The sequence below is a fragment of the Pinus tabuliformis genome, chromosome 5_1, assembly GCF_031772625.1.
Source record: "Pinus tabuliformis cultivar Carrire ecotype Pingquan chromosome 5_1, CPIR1, whole genome shotgun sequence".
NCBI classification, from domain to species: Eukaryota; Viridiplantae; Streptophyta; class Pinopsida; order Pinales; family Pinaceae; genus Pinus; species Pinus tabuliformis.
The window spans coordinates 902,885,341-902,905,472 of record NC_142305.1 but is presented as its reverse complement, the minus strand read 5'-3'; the positions used below and the strand labels follow the sequence as shown (position 1 = coordinate 902,905,472).

The following is a 20,132-nucleotide window of genomic DNA, read 5'->3' as shown; positions in this document are numbered from 1 at the left end:
CTCAAACCAAATGCCCACTGTCTCAAACGAAATGTCGTCGTCAAAGTGTGAAGTCGATTTTAGGTTTTACAATTTAGTATTTACCTTTTGACTTTCAACGATTTTTTTTATTTAAATTTTTAATTCAAAAATCACTCCACATGAACCCTAAAGAACCCGATTTTGGGGTTCCACATACCCCATTATCAGGGTTCGGCATACCCAAAACGGCAAACACACCCCATTTTTTTTATCAAAGAGCCTGGTTCTTAATTGCTGAACCTGGTACTTATGGGTTCATTTCAAAAGAACTCGTACCCGAATCCAGTTCTTGGGGACAAGAACCCGGGACGGGTTCAAGAACCCTATTCCCGGGTTCGCGAACTCGTGCAACATAGTGGAGGAGTATGAGTGCATCATGAAGAATGATGTGTGGGAAATCATTCTAAGACCAAAGGGGAAGTAAATAGTGACTTCCAAGTGGATCTATAAAATCAAGCATGCAGCAAATGGCAGTATCAAGAAGTACAAGGCGAGATATATGGCAAGAGGGTTCTTACAGAAAGAGGGAGAGCACTATGACGAGATTTTTGCCCCAGTCGCGAGGTACACTTCCATCAAAGCTATTGTTTCTCTTGCTTTAGTTATGGGTTGGAGGTTACATTAGATTGATTTTAACACCACATTCCTCAATGGTGTGATTGAGGAGGAAGTGTACATAGAGCGATCCCAGAGCTTTGTGATACATGGGAAGGAGTCCCATGTTTGCAGATTGAAGAAGCTTTGTACGGACTCAAGTAGGCACCCAGGGCATGGTATTCCAGGATTAATGGATACTTGATGAGTTTGGGCTTCACCAAGAGTGATGTGGATCCTGACCTTTACTTCATGGTTGTTGATGGTGATCCTTTGATCTTGGTGTTGTACCTTGATGATCTATTCCTTACTAGAGCAGGGAGGCTCATTGTCGAGTGCAAAAGGGAGTTGGCTTTGGAGTTCGAGATGAAGGATCTTGGCTTGATACATTATTTCTTGGGATTGAAGGTGTGGCAGAAACCTGGTGAGATCTTCCTTGGACAAGGGAAGTACATAGTTCAGATCTTGAGGAGATTCGATATGATGAATTGCAAGTCAATGGCTACACCTATCGTAACAAATCTAAAGAAGCTGAGTGATTTCACTTTAGATTTAGATTTGGTGGATCCTACTATGTACAGGAAGTTGATTGGATCCTTGATGTACCTGGTTAACACCAGGCCAGATATTTGCTTTGCAGTGAACACCCTGAGCCAGTTTATGGTTGAGTCGAGGCATGTACAATGGCTTGCAGCAAAGCATGTGTTGAGATACCTGTGTGGTACGATTGGATATGGTGTGAAGATATGTTTCAGGTGAAGTAAGGTTGCAAGAATATATTGATTCTGATTGGGCCAAGAGTGCAATGGACAGAAAGAGCACCTCAGACGGCTGCTCCAGCTTGGGATTAACTATGATATCCTAGTTTAGTAGGAAGCAGAATTTTGTCACACTCAATATAGCAGAGGTAGAGCATATCGCAGCTAGTGTCGCCAGTCAAGAAGTAATGTGGCTTAGGAAGCTACTTGCAGGACTATTTGATCAAGTGCTAGAGATGACCTTGATATATTGTGATAATCAAAGTCGTGTCAAGCTTTAGGAGAATCCAATATTTCATGACAGGTCGAAGCACATTGAGATCAAATATCACTTCATTTAAGACAAGGTCCAGAAGGGAGCAATGAAGCTCCAGTACATATTCATAAACAAGCAAATTGCGAACATTCTCACCAAGCCTCTGGTTTAGGGGAAAGTTTGTATACTTCAGAGACAAGCTTGGCATGATGCAGAATGCCTCCGTCACAAAGAGGGAGTGTTGATGTTTTTGCAGCATCAAGTAGACATTCTCCCATAGGGTCATGTTGATTTGACTAGGGGAGAATGATACATTCACCCATGGAGCCATGTTGATTTGGCTAAGGGTGAATAGCCCAGGGGCAATCTTTCTCCCATGGGGCCATGCTGGTTTGGCTAGGGGAGATTGACCCACAATGCTCACATTGCTTGCTCCAAGATGGAGTGAGTTATTTTTTATAAAGAAGATTTGATTTGCTATCTAATGGGGTTTTTACCCATTAGTGGAATAAACAACTATTGTCTAATGTTGAGTTGTAATGTAGGCTCCATAAGTGAAGGGGTTTCTTGTGATGAGGAGCCACCAATTGGGTCTCCACTCAACATTACAGCTCTATATAAATAGAAAAGCATGTGGGGAGACAAATCAAGATAGCAAGCTCAATCAATCATTTCTAGTGGAGGAGAAATTCAGCTAAGGATCATCTTTCATCTCTCATCATCATTTCTATCTCTCTTGGGAGGTCGCACATGTGAGAAGGACAAGTTTGACCAAGTCGCATTTGCAATCGCATGTGAACAGTTGACCACAAAAATTTTGAATGCAACTGCACATGCGAGGGTTTGACAGCAGATTTCACCACGGTTGCACATGTGAAGTGTTGGTCGCAGACCGCAAGGTTTGACCACATTTGACCAAAGTTTGACCTGCATTAACCACAAATTTCTAAATTATTTTTTTGAATGGTTTGACCAATCTTATCTTGAAGGACGAGTTTGACCAAGTCGCATTGACCCCAATTTGACTACAACCGCATGTGAAACCTTGACCACGACAAGTTTGACCACAACTGCACATGCAAGGGTTTGACCACACATTTCACCACAGTTGCACATGCAAAGTGTTGACCATAGTTGACCTACGTTGACCACAAATTTTTGAATTGATTTTTTGAATGGTTTGACCAACATTGACTTGCAATTGTTTGATCAAGTTTGACTGGAATTTGACTTGTAATATTGTCACAAATTTCTAATTTGTAAACCTTGTTGAAAGGCAATTCTTCTTCAAGAAAAGATTGTTGGGTTTTCTCCCAAGGTTAGGTTTCCCAGGGTAAAAATCTTGTGTCTCCTATGCATGGCTATCTTTCTATGATCTTTATTGTTTTTGCTGCATTTGAAATTGAGATTTTTCTGTGTAATTATTCAATGATATCAGTGGCATGAGAAATATTGATTGAAAATCATTACAAAATAATTATCAAATCAGAAAATTGTATTCTACTGCACATCCTACAGAATTTCAACAGATGACATGTTGTTGAATGGAAATGACAAGGAAATCATCCAAGAAGTGAAAACTCAATTGTCCTCTAAATTTGACATGAAGAATCTCGATGCTTTAAATTTCATTTTAGAAATTGAAATTAAACAAGATCAAACCAACAAGAAACTCTTGTTAAATCAAAGGAAGTATGTCAAGAGAATACTGCAGAGGTTTAATGTGCATGAATGTAAACCAAATAAAGATCTTTATTCATGAATCTAAAGTTATCTACAGATCAATCTCCCAAAACATAGTAAGAGGAAGAATAAATGTCTCATTTATCGTATGCAGTTGGCAATTTGATGTATGCAATGGTGTGTACTAGACCGAACATTGTACAAGTAGTGGGAGTGGTGAGCAAGTACAAGTAGTGGGAAGGAGCATTGGGCAAAAGTACAAAAGGTTTTCAAGTATTTGCATTGCACTATTGGATATGGATTGCGCTACCAAGGAAGATCAGGATTGGATACAGTGTTGGGTATACAAGGTTTTGTTGATGCAAATTGGACTAGAGATCTATATCGCAAAAAGATCTACATGTGGGTATGTGCTTAACCTATTTGGAGGAGCAATCAATTGGATGAGCAACAAACAATCGGCAATGGCACTCTCAACTAAATAAGTTGAATAGATCGCAGCCACTCATGCAAGCAAGGAAGCAGAATGGCTACAGAGATTGTGTTCAAGTATTCGGTTGGTACAAGAAGTTGTAAGCATAGATTGTGATATACAAAGTCCAATCTTCCTGGAAAAGAACCCATCTTATTATTCTAAGACAAAGCATATTTGGTATCACTTTGTAAGAGATATGATTGAAGACAAGAAGGTGCCACTGGTAAAGGTGGACACTTTGAAGAATGTTGCAAATTCATTAACAAAAATTGTGAGAACTGAGAGGTTCTCTTCGTGTAGAGAAACAATGGGCATCACTGCCCTGGATTGTTGATCAGGTACTCCTGCAACTCCTTGTATGCAAAGAAAACAAGTGGGAGAGTGTTGGAATTTTGGCACATTGTTTTGCTTTTAGCAGTTTGTGGTGTATGGTGGATCTATTACTGCTTAAATTAGCAGTGTTGGCAAGGTTCAACAAAAATTGCTACACAGTAAGCACTATTAGGAGTATGCCCAATGTCACCTTAACATATTCCTCTCACTTTAGTCCAACTCCCACTACATGCCACGGGCAGTATCCCTACACACAACTACTCAACAAAAGAGTAAGTAGAACAATGCGTATATAAAGTATATGGAAGAGGTAGGAGTGAGTTAAATACCCAAATTCTGATCTGATTTATGATGTAACAGGAAATTAATGTTGCAGACCAGCAATGAAAAAGGTACTCAATATGCTAAGAAAATGAGCTTGTAACACCACAAATTGAGTAGGATAAATTGAGTAGGATAGCTGCTTAACACAATAGAAGACAAAAAAGAGTTGTTATACCTATTCTATATGGCTGTAAGAAGACAAAATGCTTGTTGTTCAGTCTTGTAACTTTAATATTTTTGAAGAGTGCAGTAGGCCAGCAAGGATAGGGCCACTTTAGGAGTATCTAAAAATAGTCTTTTGTGAACTTCAAACTCAAGGGACTTCGTTGGAGACATTAGTACTATCAAAGAGTTTTCCAATAAGCACAAGGACACTAATTTTGGATGAGTCACTTAGAATATATTCAAATTCAATCAGCAATACAACTACTTAGAAATGAACCCACAACTATGAAGGCTGAAAATTGACTTGGCCAAAATTAACACTCAGACTTGAAAATCATTTTGGATGGCCAATATATGATCTAACAGTACTAATTACTCAATCAAATATTTTTGGATTTTTTACAAGAAATAATTTGAATATGTAATTTTTTAAGGGTTTTATACTAACTACAAATTTACAAAAATACAAGAAAATTTCAGATACAATTTTGTAAATAAGATGATTGCAAATTGTTGGAATAAAGATATAATCCTTCTTCCACAAGAATCAAGGACATGGAATTATGTCATCTCTTGTTTCGGTATCTCAATGCTATATTATCATCCATGCCAACATCAAAATACTTATCCCAATGGTATATTTACACGGTTACTGTAGCAACTTGGCCATTAGTCATAAGCACAACGCACATCCACATACAGTTGTTTTAAGAAAAAAACCACCATATTCTAGTAGATAGTTATCATATTTCACGGTTTACATTATCTGTAGGGATTGAAATGTGAGATGTTTCTTTCTTGTAATGAACACCTTCTAAGTGGAATGCAGCCTCATCCTGTACAATAATTAGTGTAGATAGTATCCTAATGAATCGGAAGCAGAGTTCAGGATATGAATTAAGAAAATATCATACCTGTATAAAAAATGACTTGAAAGTATTGCATGAGACAAGCTTTCTATTGATTAGACACCGGAAAATTTGTCCCAAAAAAAGGTCAATTTATCTGTGGTAAGATAGTTGAAAGACGAGTTTATATATATATATATATATATATATATTATAAACAACAGAGTTTATACAGTTCTTGCCACACGTTAGCTGTGGGTATTTATGCAACAAGAAAGATAATCATCCATCAAAGCCAACCTTACTGTAAAACTCAAAATAATCATCTGTTGGGATGTCATCTAGTTGTTGATATGGGGCACCACCACATTAATGACCTAGGTTCAAACAACAGCAAGCATAGAGCCATGCTTTATATAAGTTGGCCAAGTTTTGCAGGACCCATATGCGGCATTAATTCAATAAATATTTATCTCCATCAGGCTGTCTAGTAGCAACTTGGAGCAGTTGTGACAATGACACAAGTACAAATCCCGGCAGGTGTGCTCCTCCCCAGCACGGGGCTTGCTGAAGGTGGCTATTGATTATATTGAATATTGTTGATGTCACTTTCACAAAGTACCAGCAAACCCTATTCTTCACTTGAATGTGTGAGTATGTTGAGCTTATTATCGGGTTTACCGCCCATAAAAGATGGGTTACCATTGGAAAAAAAAACAAATATCTATGCACATATACATACATAAATGCATACAGATATAAATAAATAGATAAGACTCAAAATAATCACAACAAGAACCCCAGCAAAAACTAGCCAACTTTGACAGATCCACATGCAACATTAATTCAATATTTAAACTGTGCCAAGAGCTGTTGAATCCATTTGTGAGGAGTGAGGTGTTTCTCACCAATGGCAAGGCTCAATTCCTATCAGCACTTTTCCTAGAGCCATGGGGTCACCTTGAGGTAGTGCTCACATGTGTGGTTCCACCCAAAGAGATTATATTAAATGATTCCGTGACCTATGCACACATAAGTGGATGAAATGCCACCATGTGGTTCAAATATCAAGTCCAACAGGTTATATTAATCAGTTCAGACAGATTGTTTCAAGGCGAAGTTCACCATGAGGACTTTGGTTCTAGTCAATGTAATGTTTGAGTCCAGCTGTGTCCAACTGGGTTACCAGCAGTTATTATGGCTGGCAGCTGACCCAACCCATCCAGATATTTCAGGGAGGAGGTTCACAGCCCACAAGCTTTTCCTTGGAACACACACACACACTTAATAATCACAATAAGGAACCCACCAACAGCTGGCCAAATTCTCATCAATAAATAAGATTTCCCACTTCATCATAGGAGGCCTCTACCAATTCAACACTACGGGCATCTCCAAGAAGAAGATACAAGCCCTGTGCAAGATGCAAGTCATACAGCGAGTTTCATCTCCTATACAAGTCCGCAATACTAATGTGTGGCCTCTTTAGGAACCCTCTATTTTTAAGACACTATTAACTTAGTGAGTAACAACAATTATTTTTATTAGTGAACGCTCAATACACATTAAGCAGTTACATGGCTTACCTTTTTCAAAAGCAATTACTAAGGCATTAATGCATCCTGCAGTTAACTAAGATACTGAAGTGATGTTATACACATGAGGTCCTTTCCTAATGGCCATATAATAATACCAAGGAAACAAGTTTTCTGCTCATTAAAACACAATAGAATCCCATAAGCTAGGCTTCTTCATGGTTAAGAATGGATTAGAAAACAATATACCAGTAATGATTTTAGAAATGAAATGTACTCCATCCATAGAGGTCCTGATGCAATGTCTGTCCCTGGTAATACATTTATCAACAAATGTTAGATTTGGAATCAATTTTGACAGCAAACAATCAATGTTATGAATGTAATTCATCGAAGGGTTTTGCAATATAATTCTGCAGAATAGGATTTTATATGCATAAGCTCAGGTAAGGAGGAGCTAAAATTTGAATAGGCTCTGGTATCAAGTAAGGCATAGAGTCTAGACACGAAGACATTGAATGACTGTAAATATTGTCAAAAAGAAATGGTAAATGCATGTAATAAAATTATCATTTTACCAATGAGTGCTATATTTGGACATAAAATTTATGCCAAAAGAAAAAAGACATTACAAGCATCATTTAGGGATTTTCTAATAAAATTTGCGAGGAAAATAAAAAATAATAAGCATTCTATGTAACAAGCACAGTATAAGGCAGGGAAAAGATAACTTTATTAAAGTTCGCAAATGATAAAATAATATGTCTACAAAACTAGACAATACAGTCAATTAATACTAGAAAGTGGAAGTACTTAGACTACTCCTAAATGCTAAAGGACGAAAGATACAATATTACAAATGGAACAGATTGTAGTTTGAGCCAGGATATCTCATCTAGAGTATCAGACCAGTCCAAAAGGGCAATTGTATCTCATGAAAACATGACACCATTCATTAAGCATATTTTAAAGTCTAGGGAATTTAAGAAATTACGACCACCAGGGTAACATGCTTTAATGATGAGCTAATTGTTACCCAGTATGGTACATGAGCACGATTTTGAGCACTTTGCGATATGTGGCAGATACTTACAGGTGATCCAGATATTTAATTGATGTTATACACGAACACACTATGGAAGCACAAACTTTTCATAGTATTACCGTTATGGCTTTTCTGAGCTGACCATAGCTCAATGGTGGGGTTCACGTCCCTATGTATTGACATAATGATCAGTTCATTTGATTCAGAATTGTGATGATGGTTTTATTCTTCATTGGTTAGGAGGGGGCATATCACATTGTCCCCTTTCTATTATAGAATGACTATCACTATTTTTATACGGTTCATTCCAAGTATTATGGTGGTTCACTCTTATTTCTTGTGTGGCTTTAGACCTCATGTGTGAGCACCTTAGGCTATTTGATGTGTATGCACGTTATTCACTTGATTATCATCAGTACTATGGTTTTCAGGGGAGCATTTTCCTTGTACACACATATTGAGGGTGATTGGGTCGATTTAATGGTTATTTTCACATTACTTTATTGTACAGATGGCTCCACATTAGCGCCCTTACTCTTGTTGTGATTTTTCACATTATGGTTTATTATGAAGTTGAGGTGGTAACTAAGTGGAGCACTCACCTCTTGCACACATGGTAAGGCACTCACCTATTTTTGTGTCTACTTTGTTGCTAGTGGGCAATCCCATCCCATATTTTCTTGATATTTGGTTTCATTACTAGCATCGCTGGCACATGTACACATGTCATCTTCACTCCTTTTCCCCTAGACATAATCGTTGGCACTGAGGGAGTTTGTTAGCTTGAAGACTACAACATTGATTTCGTCATCAGCTCAACTTTGGAGGTTATCTTTAGCATCAATCTACACTTGGCATTATATTTCTCTCTTGTTTTGGAGATCGATTTTCTTTATGGAGACTCATTAGCGCCCTTACTCTTGTTGTGATTTTTCACATTATGGTTTATTATGAAGTTGAGGTGGTAACTAAGTGGAGCACTCACCTCTTGCACACAGGGTAAGGCACTAACCTATTTTTGTGTCTACTTTATTGCTAGTGGGCAATCCCATCCCATATTATCTTCATATTTGGTTTCATTACTAGCATCGTTGGCACATGTACACATGTCATCTTCACTCCTTTTCCCCTAGACATAATCGTTGGCACGGAGGGAGTTTGTTAGTTTGAAGACTACAACATTGATTTCATCATGAGCTCAACTTTGGAGGTTATCTTTAGCATCAATCTACACTTGGCATTATATTTCTCTCTTGTTTTGGAGATCAATTTTCTTTATGGAGACTCATTCCACACCAATCAATCTCTTGGAGACCCACAAGTAATACAATTCAATTGAGCTAGCACATATGTCCATACCTCTCATCAAGAAAACAAAGGGTGGACGTTGGACCTCTTGTGGTTATTTCTCACATGCTAGGTAGATTTACCCCACCTCCTTGCACTCATCTAGACGGAGATTTGTTATGAACCATGCACCTTAAAAATGTTAACAAGTCAAGAATTATAGTCCACTTTGAGGGGGAAACCTCTTTTACAATGAATATAGTGCATATGACAAGATATGATGATCCTAAGACTAGGTCTCCTTACTATATATAGAGGAGATAGGGTACAATTATAATAAAATGGGACCATGAAAAGTTCTAGCCTGCATAACAATATAACAATAGAAATGTAATCACTCAATATCCAGGGCTTAATTAGGAAATTTAGGGTTAACATGGGGCTCACATAGAGCTTAACATGCCTCTCCCCTTCAAACAAGTGTTGTCCTCAACACTTCACTATCTACAGGTGTTTTTGCATGAATAGTTCATCTTCTCATGTTGCCTCTTCCACTAGTAGGTTCTTCCATTTGATGAGGCACTCAGTTATTGCTCAATTTCTCAACTACTTAATCATTGTTTCTAGTTCTAGTATGATTTAGACTGGGATCTTGTAATTGATTACTTTATTTAAGCAAGAAACATGCAAGATTGGATGTACACATGAAGATTGATGCAACTCCAATTTGTAGGCCATACTTCCAATCCTCTACAACACATTTGTAGGCCTCTACTACAAGTCTAAAATTTTTGGCCCCTGCAACTACTACTGCATCCACAGGTGTGAGCGAAATTTAGCCTTCCAAGGCCTCCCAGCAACTTCGCTTGACTTGTTTCCTTGTCTAGGGCTAGGAGGTGACCTAATAGGTCCTTCTTCCAGCAACTTTGATCCTCTTCAATCACATAGTGAATTTCGACCTTGAAGCAACAAACCTTAGCCTTCCTTCATCGCACGTGTGATAGAGAATTAGCCCAAAAACTTCTTTCATTGTCCTCCTCCTTCTTAGCTAGCCTTCTTGTGCTTCTTCTTCGCTTAGATGAGTGAGAAGTGAATGTGTCCAAACGAGGTCAAGTTCCCTCCTTTATACAAGCTTTTAGGTGGACATAACTCCTCAAAATAGGTTGATTTCTTAGTTGTCAGGACGACTTGGTCTTGACAGGTATTTTGACACTTTTAAATACAAAAATAATTATTTTTACAAGTTACAATTTGCCTTATGGTGTCTTTAACTAATGACAATGACTCTTTTGACTTCTTGACCTAGGACAAACCCTAGAAGCACTAAATGGGTGCTTGACCTCTAAAATAAAAGACCTTGAGCATGAAACCCTACTCCAAAAATAATAATAATATTTTTTCTTTCTTTTTACAATATACAAGAATCAAAAGTACATTTCATATTTATGAAGACCAAACCTAGTTAAACATTTTTCAACACTCCCTCTTAACTAGGGAGTTATTCATAAATGGTACATGGACATTCTCAATCTGAAGAGATCTCATAAGAAGAGTCGGATTTGTAACCCATCTGTCTAGCATCATAACAACCAGCATTGTCACACAGCAAGGCCTTGACTAACAGCTCTACTATCCACAAGATCAAAGCACAATGTTGGCGAGGCCAATGATTTATAGACACCTTCATCATTGTCTCTCAAGGTACATACCCCACCCAGGTGTTCACAGGGTATGACCTTCCAAGACTATTCTTATCTTGGATTCCCATTCCTCAAAGAATATCAGTCCTCTACGACTACTCTTATCTTGGATGCCCTACCTCATCCTCAAAGAATATCAGATGCCAGATGCTTACCCAATCCTCCATTCTTTCTTCCCAAGTGAAGACAAGAATGATGTGTCTACCTCTCCTTCTCAGCCAGGGAGGATATATCAACTAATTCAAGCTTGTATCTCAAATACATAAGTTTTTTATTAAGAAGAGATTTTGTCAAGATGTCAGCTACTTGTTCATTAGTGGAGATATACCGTAGTTGCAACACACCAACCTCCACCAGCTTTCCAATGTATTGATACTTACTGTTTATATGTTTTGTCTTTCCATGAAACACTGGGTCTTCAGGCAATCTTATACAGTTGGTGTTGTCACAATATATCACAATATGGTCCATTGGTCCTTCAAGTTGGACAGTAGCTTCCTCAACCAGACAACTTCGTTGCTTACTTCACAGGCTGCGATATATTCAGCCTCAACACTACACAAATAAATCGATTCTTCCTTTCAGCTCATCCATGAGACCATGGAGGATCCCAAACTAAAACATCCTCTTGTAGAGCTTCTTCCATCTTGCTCACTGCCTCCCCAATCGGAATCTATATATCCAATCAAGTGGACATCATTCCTAATATCATACTTCAGGCAGTAGTGGATTGTTCCTTGCAGATATATCAGTGTGTGCTTGGTTATCCAATGATCATGCTTCCGCTCAACTTGGAACTAACTAAGAACATTCACTGCAAAACATGTTTGGTCGAGTATTCACCATGTACATCAGTGAACCAATCAATTGTCTATACTTAGTAAGATCCACTGGGCTTGATTCAGAACTCCTTAGCCTTTTCAAGTTTGTGATCATGGGGGTTGTCATAGGTCTACAAACCATCATGTCAAACCTCTTCAACATCTCAATCACATACTTTCCTTGACCTAGATAAATTTCATCAGGGCCTTGCCAAACTTGCAATACCAGATAGTAGTGCATCAACCCAAGGTCCTTCATATCAAATTTTGTTGCTAGTTGCTTCTTGCATTCTTGGATTCAACCTTCTACACCTGTCAAGAGAAGATCATCCACATATAGAAGAATGATTATAGGCTCATCCTTCACAACCTTGATATAGAGATTCAGATCAGTAGAACTCTTTGTGAAGCCCAATCTTTGTAGGTATGCATCCATCCTTGCATACCATGCCCTTGGTGCTTGCTTAAGGCCATATAATGCCTTCTTCAACCTACAAACATAAGCCTCTCTATCTTTGACTTCAAATCCCAAGGGTTTCTCTATATAGACTTCTTCATCAATTGTGCCATTCAGGAATGCAGTCTTGACATCCATTTGATGAATGTTCCATCCCATCAATGCTGCCAAAGAGACCAGTGAGCGTATAGTTGTATACCTTGTTGTTGGAGCAAATGTCTCTTCATAATCAATGCCTTCTTGTTGAGAGAAGCCCCTAGCCACAAATCTTGCCTTATACTTATCAATACTTCCATCTGCCGCATGTTTAATCTTGTAAAGCCATTTGGAAGTCACCACAGATTTGTCTTCAGGCCTAGGTACGATCTCCCAAACCCCATTCTTCATTATCAATTGATACTCTTCATTCATGGCATCCTTCCATTCTTGATGGTTGACAGCTTCTTCAAAGGTGGATGGCTCTGCTTCTATTAACTTTGTCATATATGTTGCATATCCTGAATATCTTTTGGGCTTCTTACTTTCCCTAAATGTGCCTTTAGCTGCTCCATGTCCCTCTGCATCTAATAGAGTAGATTTCAACCAGTTAGGTCTCTTTCTAGTCTCGGGGATGACCATAGGTTGTATGGGTTCACTAGGACCTTCATCTTCATGATTTGATTCTTCTTCCTCCCTAGTACCTTCCTCTTCAAATACAGGAAGTTCTTCATCATCAAAGTCCATAGGGAGATCCTTTGATTTCATGAATGCAATACTTTCATCAAATATCACATCATGACTAACTTCTATTCAATGTCTTCTTTTTATGCAGATCCTATAGGACTTAGAATAATTACTGTAGCCAACAAATGTCCCCTTCATGCCTGAAAGATCCAACTTCTTTCTCTTGTCCTTCGGTATGTGAATATAGACAGGACAACCAAAAATTCAAAGATGATTTACACTTGGTTTCTTCCCAGTGTGATTCTTCGGGAATCATGTTATCTAGTGACCTGTGGGGACTTCGATTTTGTATGTATACAGTGGTCTTAGTAGCTTCACCCAACAGAAATTTCGGCAAATCTTGATCATGTAGCATGGCTTTTACACTTTCTCAATGGATTGATTCTTTCATTCTGCAACTCCATTTTGCTCGGGATTATATGGGATTATCAGCTCCCTCTTAATCCCAAACTCCTTACAAAAGGCTATAATCTCCTTGGATGTGTATTCTCCTTCATTATCAAACCTCAAAATCTAGATTCTTCTTTCTACAAGGTTCTCTAAGCTTTGAATTCTTGAAATTTGATAAATACTTCAGCCTTGGATTTCATTAAATAAACCCAAGTATTCCTTGAATGGTCATCAATGAATGTTACATAATATAGATGACCTCCAAGAGATTTTGGAGTCATAAGACCACAGACATCGAAATGAATGAGATCCAAAATTTCTTTTGACCTTGAAGAACTGCTTCCAAATGGCCTTTTGGTGTTTTACCTAATGCACACTCCTTCATGATCCTCTTTTAGTTCGGGGATCCCATTCACTATTGAATTTAGGGTTGGTAAGCTTTTGTAGTGAAGATGACCAAATATTCTATGCAAAAGTTCACATGGGCTAACTTCAATGTGAACCAAAGCTTGAGCGAGGGGAGTTAACAATCCGTAAAGTCTTCCTTCACGAATCCTAATCACCCCTGTATCTTCTATGCTTGAATTTTTACCCCATTCCACAACCTTTCCATCTATGAAAGCAATTATATCTCCCTTATCTTCTAGACATGAAATGGAAAGAAGATTCTTATGCAAACCTGGAACAAACAAGATATTGTTGAGATGAATATTTCCTCCATTCTCCAACTCTAGCGAGGTAGATCCAATTCCTCTTATAGGGTAACTCTTGTTGTCACTGAGCTCAACAGAGTAAGAGGACTTCATTTTTGACAATGTTTTTAGTTGCTTGTGTTGACCAGTCATATGTCTTGAAGCTCCACTATCGATTACCCAAATATTTGCATCTTGAAATGTGCCAGTGAGTGTTGAGAATAGTCCTTTGTCCTTTGTAGATGTCTTGGTCACTTCCTTCTTAAGAGAAAATAAGAGATCCCATACTTCTTTGATGTCTTTGTTGAGATGACTTGCCACCTTCGTACACTTCTTTAAGAACTTCAATGTAGTATAGATCTTCATTATGTCCTTAGCCAACCTTATTTCTGAAACCATGTTGAGAAATCTATAGGGCAGTAGTTAAGATGATTTCTTTTTTTATGATAACTGCCTGTGATATCTTTTTACTTTTTCTTATTTATTGGCTTCTTCTCTTATTATTATGTTCGTTCTTATCATCAAACAGCTACCAAAACAAGAAGAACAATAGTACACAAGAACACAGGATATACGCTGCAAACCAGGGCCAAAACCTCTCCACTTGAGAGGAAAACCTGTAAATCTCTTCTTTTGATATAGATTCCTCAATTGATGAATTCCAAGACATCTAAACCAAGACCAATACCTTTCCAAGACCAAGTCTGGCCTCTCCTGATGATGTGCTTCCTTTGTCCAAGTCAAACCCAGTCAAATCTCTTCCAGCAGCACAACTTCAATTCCCAACTTCAAAATTTAGGCATCTACTGCAGGTCTGAAATTTTCGGCCCCCTGCAAAAGCTACTGCATCCACACGTGTGAGCACAATTTAGCCTTCCAAGGTCTCCCAGCAATTTTGCTTGACTTGCTTCCTTGTCTAAGACTAGAAGGTGACCTAATAGGTCCTCCTTCCGGCAAATTTGATCATCTTCCAGCAAATAGATAATTTTGATCTTGAAGCAGCAAACCCTAGCCTTCCTTCTTCGCACATGTGAGAAAGAATTAACCCAAAAACTTCTTTCTTCGTCCTCCTACTTCGCTAGCCTTCTTGTACTTCTCCTTCGCTTAGATGAGTGAGAAGTGAATGTGTCCAAAGGAGATCGATTTCTTTCCTTTATATAGGCTTCTAAGGTGGACGTGGCTTCTGAAAATAGGTCGATTTCTTAGCTATCAAGTCGACTTGGCCTTCAAGGGTATTTTGACACTTTTAAATACAAAAAAAAAATTACAAGTTACAATGTACCCAATGGGATCTTCAACTTATGACAATGACTCTTCTGACTTCTTAACCTAGGACAAACCCTAGAAGCACTCAATGGGTGCTTGACCTCTAAAATAAAAGACCTTGAGCATGAAACCCATGCTCCAAACAAATAATAATAATATTTTTTCTTTCTTTTTACAATATACAAGAATCAAAAGTACATTTCATATTTATGAAGACCAAACCTAGTTACATATTTTTCAACAATAATATGATGAACAAAATAATCTCAGCTTTATTATAGTAGATAAACTGGGGTTTACATGTTGATACAACTATTATAGTTAAGATGGAAAACTGGCCTCAAGAATCTTACTCCAATGTTGCATTGCCCCTCCAAAACTTAACTAAAATGCAACTGGTAAGCTCTCATGTAAATTTTGGATAAATTCACCAAGGGGAGAGTTCGGTGCTCGCCCACTCTCACTAAATCACCCGAGAGTTTCCATCCTGGCGCTTGTTGATACAACTATTAGTTAAGATGGAAAACCAGTCTCAAGAATCTACTCCAATGTTGCATTGCCCCTCCAAAACTTAACTAAAATGCAACTGCTAAACTCTCATGTGAATTTTGGATAAATTCACCAACGGAAGAGTCCGGTGCTCGCCCACTCACTGAATCACCCGAGGGTTTCCATACTGGGGCTATTGTTCAAGCTAGGAACTCCCAGTTCTCCAAACCTCTCCACAAGAAAGAAACTCAACTCCAAGTCTCTGAATGGTCACCTCCTCCTCTTTTATAGATCTTATGGACCCCTCTAAAAGCCTTTATTTTATTATTATTTTAATCACTTAGTATTTTTTCCCTTCATTTATTTTAATTAATATGCCTTTTTAATTCGGAAAAATAGCGAATCAGCGAACATCCTTCCTCAAGCCACTGAAAGTCACTTCTTGCTATCCCATTTTGTAGATCTTTTCATTTTGGTTCCAATGAGCTATTACACTAAGGTGTTCTGTCCAGTGTCAAGTATTCCTCCCAGAATGCCACCTTAAGTGTAATTAATTGAGTTACGCTCAATAATAACCCCGTTTCAAGAGAATTATCGAAATGCAACAGACGAAAAGCAAGTTGTGAGGAACTGATCCTGATGATAGAAATTAGAATATGGCAAGCAAACTCCTCCAAACCCCATAAATCCCCTCGACAAGCCCCTGGGCTCGCTAATGGAGTAGACCTACTCCTATGACCTAGTTGCCTCCAACCCTGGAAGTCCATCCTGATCACACCATAAGGCAAAACCAGAAAAAGAACATCACACAATGATTTCTTCACACCTAATCTTTCCTTCCACATGACAATGTTGCCCCTGGACAAATCAATCACACTAAGTCGTGTGGTGATCTTGAATAAGTTACAAATCCATAACCTTTAAAATACTATATATTGAACCAAGAAAGAAAAGCATTCAAAGTTGAAACATACATAACATAAAAAAAAAACCCAAAACCCCAATAAACACCAAGAAATATTTTCATTTAGCCCTAGGGAGAGGATTACTCCCACAATCCAACCATGAATTACAAATGAGAAATTCCTTCCTTTATTTAGGAGGTAAGGAATTCCCTTTACATTAAAATAATATTATTTTTGGAATTCTCTTCAATTTACAATGGAAATTCAAGATCTAGTGTACTTCTAAAAATTAAAAATAATAAAAACAAAGTAGTCAAAACCACATGTACAATGAGAAATAATAGAACCCCACAAGAAGGTGGACCAATCCATCCAACTAGGGAAGAAAAAGTCCATAAATTATTATTTCTTCAAAATAAGGACCAACATTTCCATGATTCATGATTGCAATAGTTGTTAATGAAGGATGTGTCCACATCCCAAGAAATAGTCCAACTTTCCCACATTTGACTTGATCTAGGCTAAGTATGAGGATAGCACAACGACTAGCTTAGGTGGCTCCAACAACTAGTTTGACCCTTCTTTGACTCCCACGTGTGAATTTTCATGCAAATTGACCAAACCCAAAAACTGCCTTGTATAGAGAACAAAATCAGCAACAAAATGAGCCCTTGTTGAATTTTAGACTCAGGAATCTTGTGCATTGGGATATGTGAAATGCAATGGTAAATGTGAAAATGGTCAAATATAGTCCTATCTCCAATCTGCCCTGCTGCATAAGAGTGAAGAATTTAACTGTAGGTACTAATGCTGGAAGGAGGTGTAACAAGTTGTATCATACTTTTTAACACTGTAAACAGCCCTACATTCAGGGAAACCAGATCACTTCGGCCTTGCCTTTAAAACCCTGTAATCCTAATCATTTATAGGCACTTGTCTTGCTTTCAAACCCTTGATATAAATCATAGACCCCACTTATACTAGGCTGGAAAGGAATATGGAATAAGTAATTGCATAATCAGAATTAATAATTCATTCCTTAGGTCATAATCTTGCCGCTTGTTGATTGGTTGTTTGAAATCCGAAAATTTATATCAGCAAACTCATAATTTAGATCTCTCAAATACAATGAAAATACTCCTCCTTTTGGCCACTCCAAAGATCAGCATTATATTGTTTATTATTTTGCAAGATCAAAACTACTCCCAAGCCTGAAAATCTGTCCGTTTGAGTAGCTATTTGTTAGATAATTGTGGAGAATATCAAATCTGAAAATTCACATCAGAAATTCATACCAGTTTCCAGATTTTGATTCAACCTGGAGAATCCTTCATTTATACATATTGTAGGTTTAATCTATCTTGTCTTAAATCTGGAACTAACTAATCACCATCAACAACAAACCAGATTAGCATTAAGTCATTCAAATCCTACTAGATTTATCCTCAACCATCAAAGACTTAGTGTGTAGGGATTCCCCCTTGTGTTGGAAATTAGAACGACTTAAAATGTGAGAGTGGGTCATTGAGGTCACAATGGGTGACCCCTGTAAGTTCCCTGTGTGTCCTTACCTTGTGACTTGGAACTTTGACAGCTTTGGGTGGATCTAAACAATGATATTTTAGCTTTATTCCAGGGATAAAGTCCATCTGCCGATCAAGAATACCTCTAGGAGATGCTCTACAAGGAGGTACATCTCAACAGCTCTTCCCTAGATTTACTGATCCATGCAAACCTTATAGAAGAACTGTAAAGCTTCTCACTCTTCACACAATAAAATAAAATAAAATAAACCTTGAAATCCTTGAGGACATCATAGGTCTATTCCTTGACTCTCCAAACCAGCAATACCCTAGAAAAAGATGGCTAATGGAAGAGTAATATGTGTAAGGCTTTGGATAAATCAGTTATCAAGGGAACCCCACATGATATGCTTGAAAAGTACAGTAAATGGCTTCAAAAAATTTCAAGAAATAATGGCATGTCAGCTAAGGGGCTTATTACCCACCAAAAGTGGGTGACACATAAGAGAAGTTTTTCTCCTATTCATCTATTTTAGCCAGCAGCCCCTAAGAGCCATTTTGTAGCCGATGTGAGATGTCATTCATATCTCCACCACCTGCATGTCATATGTTTCCTCACCCATATGACCAAAACACTTGTTGGAAGGTGGGCTTCTGATCAAAAGATCATTTATTCATTATGTGAACGGATGCTTATTCTTGTTTTTATTTGGGCATCCTGACTTGGTTATGGGGTAACTTGGAAAAAAGAAGGGTCTTGGCCGTAGTCTTGTTCCCTCACCTTAAATGTGTTAATTTTCTAGTGCAGTTAGGGTTAGCACAATATTTCTGAAATTCCAATATTGACTTTATATGTAGATCTTCTTTTAGCTTATTCCAATTATATCATTCAGCAATTATACTTCAGGAATTCAACCATAAAGAACAGTAGAACAGTAGAGATCACACCACACAAGAAAAGACAAGATTTACCCTGGGAAAACTCACTACGGGGAAAAACCGAACAACCTTTTCAATAGAGATATTCTTCTTGTTCAATGAGAGACACACCTAGACCTATTGTCAAACCTGGTTTTCTCCTCTAAGTCAAGCCACCTAATCAGATCTTGCACTTCGCTCTTGATCCTGTACTTCCAAAATTTTGGCCTTCCTATACTAGCCAGTTGCCCTAGAACTTCGACCCTGTAAAAGTTACCCCAATAACCCAGAAACTTCGGCCCTCCTGCAACAATTACCCAAAAAAGATGTGGACCACAGAGAGAGAGGATACTCCACATGTGCGAGATGCTAGAGAGAGAGAAGAGACAAAACTAGACCTTTTTTCGTCCTTCTTCGTCCTCCTTGTCCTTCACTCACTTACCCAAAAATTGTCTTGTGAAAGAGAATTGTGAATTGCCAAATGGACGTGCTCAAGTTGCCCTTCTATAGCAGTCTATCCAAGGTGAATGGACGTGTCCCTTGGCTAGGGCTGACTTGTCACTTTGGAGCCAAAATTTACATTTCCAAAATTCAAATTTACATCTTTTAAAAGTCGTGGGACTCTAACTCAAAATAAATTTTCCTTTGACTCAAGCATTTATAAATATGATTTACAATGATAAATACAATTACATCAAGTGACCAAAAGTACATTATGAAGACCGACCATAGTTACAAATTCAACACTCTCTCTTAACTAGGGAGGTATTCATAATCACCGTCATAGATGCTCTCAAATTGAACAAATTTCTCTAAAGAAAAAGGTTATCTATTATTACCAGCATCATCATCTATCATCAACATCTTCTAGTGGCCATATCCGAGGCAGTACCAAACCCATGGTAATGTCATTAGCATATCAGG

At 38.0% G+C, this 20,132-nt stretch overlaps 1 protein-coding gene across 1 annotated transcript in view; it reads right to left on the bottom strand.

Annotated features, from left to right (window-relative positions):
- The window catches only part of CSTF77 (Tetratricopeptide repeat (TPR)-like superfamily protein), a 409,448-nt gene that overhangs the window by 285,654 nt on the left and 103,662 nt on the right, over nucleotides 1–20,132 (bottom strand). The window contains exon 6 of the mRNA XM_089430577.1: nucleotides 7,242–7,303. Within this exon, the coding sequence (XP_089286703.1) occupies nucleotides 7,242–7,303 (62 nt within the window). The remainder of the gene's footprint in view (nucleotides 1–7,241; nucleotides 7,304–20,132) is intronic.